At 45.1% G+C, this 10,607-nt stretch overlaps 1 protein-coding gene across 1 annotated transcript; it reads left to right on the forward strand.

Moving 5' to 3' along the window:
* The first annotated feature begins 141 nt into the window (after positions 1-141).
* On the forward strand, positions 142-3,458 carry Atg6 (Beclin-1-like Atg6). Its single transcript, XM_037418060.2, has 2 exons — positions 142-1,519; positions 3,155-3,458. Exons 1-2 carry the CDS (start codon positions 392-394, stop codon positions 3,362-3,364), a joined length of 1,338 nt encoding a protein of 445 aa, XP_037273957.2. The 5' UTR covers positions 142-391; the 3' UTR covers positions 3,365-3,458.
* The last annotated feature ends 7,149 nt before the right edge of the window (positions 3,459-10,607 follow it).

Consider the following 10,607-nt stretch of genomic DNA (forward strand, 5'->3'; position numbering starts at 1 on the left):
AAACTATTGTTATACGATACTGTATGTTGCTATGTTGGTGAATGTTGACGACGTTTATAAAACAACCATAAAATAATTGAGCTAATTTAGTCATCATGTAAAGCACGCAAACTCGACAGTTTCGCAAGCGATCAGCAGAGGGGTTGCCATCAAAACCAAGCAAAACAAGTTGCAGGTGTTTTTCACCATTTCGGCACCGTCAGAGTATCACATGCGAATTAGGTTTGCTCAGCGAAGACCTGCTGGTAATCCCGGATGAGTCTGATCCGTCGTCACTATCTAAGCGGAACTATTATGGCGGTATAAAGCCCGCGCTTACGTAATGTCGTAGGCTCGCGAAGTCGCTGCCGTCTCGTTGATCCAGCAGCTGTGAGCCCAGAAGCAAGCAGTCATGGCAGGACTGTCGGTCACGCTCACGAAAGACCGGACGTTCCCGGTGAACTTCACCTGCCAGAGATGCTGTCAGCCCCTACGACTGGACGCGTCTTTCTCGTCCATCGACGAGCAGACCCTCTCGGAACTGTCGGAGCCGATGCTGAGTCAGTCGGACCCCGTCGAGCTGTGCGGTCCTTCGCCCGCGGTCCACTACCGCGTCCCCGAGGAAGGCGTCTCGCGTCGCGCGGTCGAACCCATACGCTTCGTGGAGAGCGGCAACGGCTTCATGCTGGTCGGCGAAAGCGCGGCCGTCGTGGACACGACCATCAGCCACAAGCTGGACGTCGAGACGCGCCTGTTCGAGCTGATGACGAACCAGTCGGCGGTCGACTACCCCATCTGCGAGGAGTGCACGGACAACCTTCTGGACCAGATGGAGCGGCAGCTGGACCTGGCCGAGGACGAGTGCAAGGACTACAGGAAGTACCTCGAACAGCTGACCAACGGCGAGGACGAGGTGGTCAACCTGGACGAGCTGGACGCCGAGTTCCGGAAGCTGGAACGGGAGGAACGCGAGCTCCTGGAGGCCGTCGAGAAGATCGAGAAGGAACGCAGTGACGTCGCGAGCGAACGCAGGCAACTGGCCGATCGGCTGGAGCGACTTCGCGCCGACGAGGACCGCTACTGGCGCGAGTACTCGGACCTGAACCGGCAGCTGATGCAGTGCTCCGACGACCACGCCAGCGTCGAGCGCCAGCTCAGGTACTCGGAGAGCAAGCTGAGTCAGCTGCACAAGACGAACGTGTTCAACGCCACGTTCCACATCTGGCACAACGGGCACTTCGGCACCATCAACAACTTCCGACTGGGCCGGCTGCCCAACGTGCCCGTGGAGTGGTCCGAGATCAACATGGCCTGGGGTCAGACAGTGCTGCTGCTCCACTCGCTGGCCGAGAAGATGGAGATGACCTTCCTGAGGTACCGGCTGGTACCCTTCGGCAACCACTCGTACCTGATGTGCCTCGAAGACCCGACTCGGGAACTGCCCCTGTACTTCGCCGGCGGCTTCAAGTTCCTGTGGGACACCAAATTCGATCACGCCATGGTGGCGTTCCTGGACTGCCTGCAGCAGTTCAAGGAGCAGGTCTGCTTGATCGGCCACTGTTATGAGCCAACCTGTCGTAGTGGTCTAATTGTTATGGTGCTTGGCTGCTGCGGCCTCATTTCAATGGAAGCGAAATGATTGAAGGCCGTGTACGCAAATTTGGGTGCACGTGAACGAACCACAAGTAGTCAAAATTTTCTGAGTCCTCTACGAGGTCCTTCGTATTCATCCGGGTTTTGGGACGTAAAACCTCAACAATTTTTATTATCGTTAATATTATTATTATACTATTGCATTAACAGTGTTATGAAAACGGCTAGTTCATAGCTCTGTGTGCGTGTTTAGTGGGCACTTGCATGTCACTTGCAAAACGACAAGTGCGGGCAAAAGAAGCATGTACAGACAGACGATTGGCTATTGTGCCAGAGCGTTACTAGCAACACAACAAGAACAAGACAATGAAACGCACACAGGCAAACTGATGCCCGCCTGTTTGCACTGTACATTTCTTGTTAGTGACTCGCTAGCAGAGAACAAGTAACTGTATTGATTGCTCACACCTGCCACTTTCGCTCCTGCAAAGTTTGTGAACAACAGCAGACATCATTTCTGCAATACTCGAGTTCAGAAAGACTGCGGTGATCGCACAAAGCCTGCGCTAATGCTGTGCTGTGGTAAAAGTTCATTTGTCAAAAGGTGTCAGGATGCGCTCCAAATCAAGTGATTGGGAGTGTCCTTGGTACTATAAAAGGCCAACACAATTCTATCCTCACAAAATGGCCATGCACGACAATATTGCACAGCAGGATGGACAAGTGATGTCATATGGAAGGCTGAGTAACCTCTGGAAAGTCGGAACAGGACTTGTTAGTAAACAGAAGCACAGGTACTATTGACATAAAAGCATTGTTTCAATGTGCAACAGAATCTTCACTGAAAGGCACTATTGTACTTGGAGACAACTCGTGATTTTTTTTTGCTTGTATAATGTATCTCTTTAGATTTTTTTGTACTTCATGGCGTGCTTAGCATAACTGCGTTGATACATAAAGAATTTGCACAAACGAGAAACATGACATGTAAACTTGAACAGGGCAAGGGAGTCCAGGAAGCACTTACACGACTGTGTGATAGGGGTGAGTTGTTTGAATACATTATTTGAAAAATGACTGAAGTTTTCTACCCTCAAGAAGAAAATTTCTTGCACTGCCATATTACAGGAGGCATAACACAGACTAATACGTATTCATGGGGCAAGACCCAGGGCATACTAAACAAATTAAGTTCAAATATCTCGCGGTCACCTCTGTTGCAGTTCGTAGCGCTACAGATGATAGCAGGGTGTCGTATCTTCAGCCACGCTGTACTTCTGCTTAAAATAATAAGATTGCTAAAACCCATCACACTTATCTAACATAAAACCTTGTCGTAAGGTTTTGCACTTCTCGCAGAGCAGACACATTGCATATACATGAGAAACGGGTCAGATTTGGGTAGGCGAGTTAAACATCATGCTTTTACGACAATAAATGTAACCGTGGGTGGTAGACAACTATAGACAGAATTGCCTCTTTATGAAACCTCAAAAAAAAAAGAGCAAATGAGCTGTGAAGACAGCCTATTATAAATGCATTACTGTCCCGACGTGAGCACGTCTGTTCTCTATCGATGCAGGTGAGCAAGATGGACTCCAACTTCTGCCTTCCCTACCGGATAGACAAGGGCAAGATCGAGGACAGCAACACTGGCCAGTCGTGCTCCATCAAGATCCAGTTCAACTCGGAAGAGCAGTGGACCAAGGCTCTCAAGTTCATGCTCACAAATCTCAAGTGGGGACTGGCCTGGGTCTCCGCACACTTCGCAGCCCGCGAGGCAGCCAGCTGATCCGAATCTTCAAAGTTGCAATGCGTAAACGACCGCGTGTACAACTTCTGTATATATGCCTGATGTGATATAAAACTGTGCAGTTCAGTGTGTAGTTGCTCGGTGCGAGTGTGCTTCTCTCAATAGGAAGGCTTACAGATGATCAAGCCAAAGAATGCTTAAGATTGTGTTCATTCTAAAAAGACAGGGCCTTAAAACAAGTACACAAGAAAAAAGTCGACACACCGCAGATGCTAACAACTGAAGATGTACACGACGCAAAAGAAAGAAGGCACAAAAACTTATCTGCGCATGCCCATATATGGACCCATCAATCTGGCACGCGTGGTGGTCCATGTGAAAGATAACTTTTAAGGCACTTGATGTCATCTTGATGCAAGTTGTTTGGTGGTAGGCTCACGCCTGCACTACCACTATAGTCGATACACCCCGTGCCTCAGTCATGAGACGCATTTTTTCAATCCTATGCTGGTACAAAACTGCATTCATTGAATTTAGGCACGCACTTACAGTCTTGACAATGTACAGAAATAATAGAAGGCAAGCCTCCTGGTAGCAATCTTTTGTGTTCCAATAATCTCTAGTTAATGCACTGGCCTGTCTGTTTAACTTATAAGCGGCCACAGCTAAAAGGTACCTTGAAGTCATTTGTACGGAAATTGGTGACTCTGTTGGTGTGTTTCCCGAAACAAATATCAGTTCGCTTCTTGTTCTTTTACTTTCTCATTCTTCCTCTGCACAGCAGCAAAATCTTACCGAGCTTGTTGGCAGCCCTAAAACCGTATCTACTTCCTACTTTGAGTATGCAAGCCCGCGAGATACCGAATCAATGTACGGTATATCTACGACACGTTTACTCCTATCGCATTCTGCAAGCATGCTCGGACTCAACATAACAGACTTCAAACGTTCACCCACCGTGGCCACAGCAACAATGGAATAACCTACATTTATAAGGCCCGTAACCTGCGTTTTAAACCTATCACCCATTTTGTGCTCGCAAAAACTTCGTAAAGGCCAACTTGAGACAAGACGCGGCTACACTGTTTTTTACAACTTTTTGAGTGCTTGAACGAGAAATTTAACATCAGTCTTGTAGATCTCCGAAAATACTCCCAGCATACGTGATTCTTCTGAAATGTCAAGGCAATGTCTAGAAATTTTATTCCACTAATCTGAGGCAATTCATTTGTAAAGTTCGGCCCTCCTCCATTTAATTGGAAATCTTCGCTCACTAAGGTTACCATGGTTTCAAAATCCTTAAACAAAAAAAAAAACAAGTAATCATCCACATAACAAAAAAGCCTCAATATAATTACCAAAATTGCCTTTTAAACATTTGTCAACCTTGCTGAGGTATAAAGCACTAAGAACGGGAGCAACCTTAGAACCAATACATATTCTAGATTTCTATATACAATCGCCTTCCTTCCAAGCTACCAGTGTCGACTTTACATACATGGAAATAATAAATGCTGCCTTTCTAAAAAATCTCTGTATAAAAACCACACATATCAATGAAAGCCGTCTCATGCCCTTGTTTGTTAATACCATCATTAACACATTTTAACAAGTCCTCACGTGGCAAACTGTAATAAAGGTCCTCAATATTCATACCAAGAGCTCTACAGCCGCTGGGATATTTGTGAGAAAAGAAACGAACTAACTCCCGAGAATTAAGTATATGAAAAGGGGATGAAAAACTCGTTAAGCAGTTTGTGCTTTTACTGAAAAATCTATTCTAAGCTAATTTGCCTTCTTAACATTACAAGCTATGCTCTCAAGGTTACGTCTTAATGAAAGGTCAAGAGCATGTTGCCTTACTACCAATGATTTAAGCGTTGTTGGCATCCCAAAATTCTTTTTCACGGCTGTTAATGCTTTTTCCGAGTACCTACTGTCCGGCATAATAACTAAATACTCTTCCTTATCTAAAATTACTGGTCCGAGTTCCTTCTCTACACAATAATCAACCAAAGGCCGAATAGCATCGGGACATTTGAGATGCATACCAGATTCCTTGATACAAGCAACGCAGTCTGAAATGCAGTGTAAGGGCTCTTCCTCTGGAAATAGTCTAGTGATAGTATGTGGCATAGTTAAAACATCTATTGGTTTGAGATTTGGCTTAGAACAGCATTTTGGGCCTAAAGCTAGTGGCAGTCATTATAAAGGGTTCGTGGTGTCCCGACTACTGACTTTCTTGTGTCCGTGTTTGAATGCCCTTCTCTTTTAGATTGAATACATCCCAACTAACTCAGCCGTGTGTTACAAGATTGTGGTTTGCAGTTTTAAACAGGACTACTGTATGCATGAATTGAAGCAGGGTAATTTACAGGTAAGACACTGCCCTCACAACCGCTCCCTCTGAGGTTAAAGACTTAGCATATACTTCTATAATTAGACCGAAACTTGAATATGCCTGCGTTATTTGGGATCCTCACACTAAAACCAATATCGACTGCCTCGAAAGAATTCAAAGAAGGGCCGTCCGCTTTATTTATGGTATGTACGGTCTAACAGACTCCGTTTCTGCCCTGATGGAAAGACATGGTATCCCAACATTAGAATCCCGACGTAAATTATTTAGGCTAAAATTACTTTACCAATTAGTTAACTGGAAGCTCTTATTTGATCACAGCCCCTATATTAGTCGCCTGGAAACATGGCGCGGTCGTCATTCACACTCCCTTGCCTTAACTCCGTATTTCGCCAAAACTAATCTCTTCAAATTTTCGTTTTTCCCGTGCACAATCTGTGAGTGGAACAATTTACCGTTTGCCGCCCTGCTGTCGACAGATTCTATTGACGCACATGTTTTCCTGAGGATGTAAAAATGATTTGCAGTTTTATTATTCACTGATCCTTTTTGTTGATTGCTTACTTTAAGTGCCATGTTGCTTTCCCTTTCTTTTGATAAAAAAAATAAAAAATGAGATTCTCACAATCCCACTTAATTCATTGCTGTTATGATAAGCTTGGTTGCATTATTGTTGTATGTGTGTGATGATTGGATTATTGTATGCTGTGTGATGCTTGGCTTGATTGCTTACTGCCTGTACCATTCCTGCTTGGGCTCCATGCCTGCAGTATCTTGTAAATAAAATAAATAAATAATTAACAGTTTCCAACTCTGGTCACATCGGTGTCATATGTCAGTTCAAACACAAATAAGAGCCAACATTGTCCAAGAGACCGAATTCGTTGGGACATGATACAGTTACGTCAACTAATTGCACATATAAGTTGTTGCACTAAAGAATGGAATGCCGTTTTCGAATCCATGAGCAGGGTACATGTATTAGAGGTGAAAAATTGAAGAGGGCAGTCAGTCACGGGATCGAGGAAAATTGAAGCGGTAGAGTACAGTACGAATAACTTTACAGAAAGCATCCATTCTAAAGACGGGGCATGCAGTTACATTCCACGAGAGGGGTACAAACCTAAAACCTCCACACTAATCCTGCAGCACACTCGCTTTTATGCTACCGCAGTGGAAGTTGTCCCATACACACTCTCAGGATATTAAAGTGATAGTGTTTCTTGGCTAGCTTGCAGGAAGCACGCACCCTCCAGATGTCCGCAACAACCGTGTCCGAAAAGCACACGACCTATCCTCTCTCTCTGGGACCGACGCCGACGTCATAACTACTTACGTGTGCTCGTCTCGTAAAAATATGCTTAGTGATACTCTGCGGCTTTCATATGTTTAACCCTGGGAGTTTCTCTGCACCATTCACTGCCAGTGGCTGCATGCCAACATGCACAGGGAGCCTGGATTTAGGTAGGAAGGTTTGAGATGGTATGGTGAAAGAAAATGTGAAACATGCAAGTACATTGCTCTTGTCGAGCGATGGTCCTTGCTGAAAGTTTCACGACTGAAACGGTTTCTCAGACGTCAGCTATGCTACCCTGAAAGGTAAAAAAACCTTTAATCTAAGCTACATGCTTGGACAGCATATTCAGTTCAACCCGTTTATAAGAGGCATGCTCTGGGCAGCCATTCTTGTCTTTTATAATGTCTCTTATAAGCAGAGGACCTCCTATGCGCATTCCTATCCCTCGTATCTTACTGTAGGCACGCTGGTGCCTCATATGGTATATGAGTATTTGTCTCTTACATCAATGTTTCTTATAAAGGGGTTCGACTGTAACAGCAAAGTGGTCCACCTACTTAACTTTGGGGCATCCATCCACGTACAAAAAACACATGTGACCTTCTCCGAGTGACAATACACATCACGTGACAATGATCCCCACAATTTGCGACATAAAATTGCACGATAACCTCACTGCACGACGTCTTGTGATGACATCGTCAGCAACAAGGTGGGGCAATCTCCAAGGCAATACGATACCAAGTGTGGTGCACTTGAGAGCTGCTGCTCATATGTAGTTCACTACATCGGTGAATTCTAGTCTGTGCTGACAGTCTTGCACAGCAGGTAAGGGTCGACCCGACTGCACACTGAGAATGCTCTAGGAGCAGTATTTATGAAGCAGTGGCAGGGGAGTATGCTTGCAAGCTCTACCGACATGGCTCTCGACTTTACCTGAAAGTGTAGAGTCGAGATTTCTACATGTAATGAGTCGAATTTAGCGCTAGGGAAGTAATGCCCGCATCTCAAGAATTTTAGGTATGCTTAGAGCGAGTGTGCGCACATACGTCTCCTTCATGTAGTCTTAAATCTTTTTTCCTCCGTGTTGCAAAAAGTTCCAGATGCACCATCCTACAATGTGCAATTTTAAGCACACTGGCGCTACAGCCCACATTTTTTAGGCACAGCGTAGAGTCTCGCATTAAATTCCACAAGAACCTGCCCTGTATGCCAGAAGCAGATTGTGACAGTAGTAATATAAACAAAAAGTAGGGCGTCTGCATAAGCTTTCTTCGTTGTGCCTGAAACCAATAGGGGGCATTATGAAAGTTCTCCGATAAAAGCGATACTAAAGGGCACAAACATTTCAATGGAGGCCAGCGCACTCGTGGCTAGAGGTAATTGAAAATTTCACTATATGTTCTTGCTAGCACTAAATTTTCAGTGGTATAAAGATGCTTTCCTTTATAGCACATTAAGTTACCCAATGAATGAAATTACAGAAGACTGATTGAACAGAACATGAAGGGACCAGGGAAATAGTATGTTCCCTTAAACAGGAGTTCCGTTTACCGAGAGACGACCAAGGGTGCAGAATACAAGAATGGAATCAGTCGTGCAGAAGCACTCGTTCCATTTAAGTAGCGATTCCGTTGAACATATTTCCATTTACCGAGAGTCTTCTGCAAACATTAGCCAAGCCGCACTTAAACTTGCACGTCAACTCCACAACACATCAAGCCTCAAGCATAACACACTTGATGGGACAAAAGTAACACAGTGCAAACGTATTTTCTTTCCCAACTGTTTATTAACCTCTGTTTTGAAAGGAGAAAGACATGCCTCTATTAACAACCTCGAAACTTTCAAGCGGCCGCTACACATTGCAAGCCGCCTTCAATCGATGCAAATCCTCAATGCGGCCAAGATGGCAAAAATCTACAACCGCAAGTTGGCCTTCCCGCGCTGAAGCACAGCAAGACACAACCACAGCTTCGTTGCCGCGAACGAGCCTCGAAACGTCAATGGCCATGCGACATCGCAGGCTCCGGCGAAGACGAAAACGCGCGCTCTCAGATTCCTCCCCGCGAAGTAGCAGTGCGGGCTCTTTCTAGTCGTGACGCCAGCTTAATTGTCGTCCCTCCCCAACCCTTCTCACCCCATCCCTCCGAAGCAGACATGGCAGATTTCGTTTTAAACAGGTGTGGTTATCGGAACCCACTAGAGCTGTACACCAACAGTGATAGTAGCGCCTTTCCAAACGAGAGCAAAATATTTTACAGGGCGGTTTACGACTTCTAGTATGAACGGCTTTGAAAAGAACGAACGGGCTAGTCCGACGGAAAATCTACGAGTGCATACAATAGAAATCTACATCAGCTTCAAGGTCGATTCGTTTCTCTGCAAGATACAGAAAACAAGTGCCATGTTTTAATTGCTGTTTTTAGCGTTCCGTCATGGAGCTTTATGTTGTGGTTAGATGAAGAGGGAGCTCGTTTTCAACATTTCATCGATACGAAATTACACTGTAACCACCTCAGAGTGAACTCCTAATGAGGCAGTTCAGTGCAATTTGTTTCCAAGGAACTGTTGCAAACGAGACAACCCCGACAAAGAGTGGCTGCATAAGAAGAGAGCGTTGACGGAAAGCTTCTTGAAACCCGTTTCACTGCCCCGCAAGTCACTGTCACATTACCGATGCAAGTTTCAAACAGATTTTCAGCGTGTACAATGCAGATAGAGGGCACACCTTTATCCCACGAAAAACCACACTTGCAGGCAAACCGAAACATGTTGGTAGCTTAGACATTGGTGCAGATTTACGGCTGCCTCTCTTCGACAATCAAACTGCTTCGAACGCACAAAAGACGCATTATCGTAGCCTGTGCGGGCATAGATGTCACTTTGCAACCCATTGTGATGTTAAGTCTATCACACGACACGTTGCTGCCAAGACTGCAGACTAGGTGCGCGAATGACGTGGGAACAAGTCTGGCGACTCATCCAAACAAACGCATCCTAAGAAAGATGTCATCTACGCGAAAAGCATCAATTTCGACTACTAGACTGTCCGAACAGGCTGATTCGCACACAGAAAACTAAAACACAACTGGCAAATGTGAGAACTATGCTACCTCCCCAGTATCCCAATTCCATTCCCAGCAAAAGTTACGGGCAATACACTAAGTCAGACAAAAATGAATGCGGGAAAGGCTCTCTCTTTTAATACAAAAAGAATGGCAACACAAGAATCGGCCACAAAATGCACTTAATAAAGCTCTTTCCTAGTCAGCACAGTGGTTGGCAAAATGTTGACAGCTCTCGATTGTCAACAGCAATGAAACCATTAGAAACAGCCAAAATGAATTTCAGGATAAGCACAGATGGCGGCACATATTTTGAGTGTGCTCGCTATATAAACATTTCAAACTATACCGGTCAAAGCATGCAAGAGAAAAGTTAGGAAAATTTCTTGTAGACTAGCTCAGCACAAGAAGAGTCAAATATGCACCTCTCCGCTAACAGATCAGGTCTTGTCAAGTAACACCTCCATGATAGTGGAGCTTTTAGACAAAACGAAAGAAAGCACATTAGGGAAACGAGTTTCGAGGCATCATTACGTGTCTGTGCTAACATATGCTCTC

This window comes from Rhipicephalus microplus, chromosome 6 (assembly GCF_043290135.1).
Source record: "Rhipicephalus microplus isolate Deutch F79 chromosome 6, USDA_Rmic, whole genome shotgun sequence".
NCBI lineage: Eukaryota > Metazoa > Arthropoda > Arachnida > Ixodida > Ixodidae > Rhipicephalus > Rhipicephalus microplus.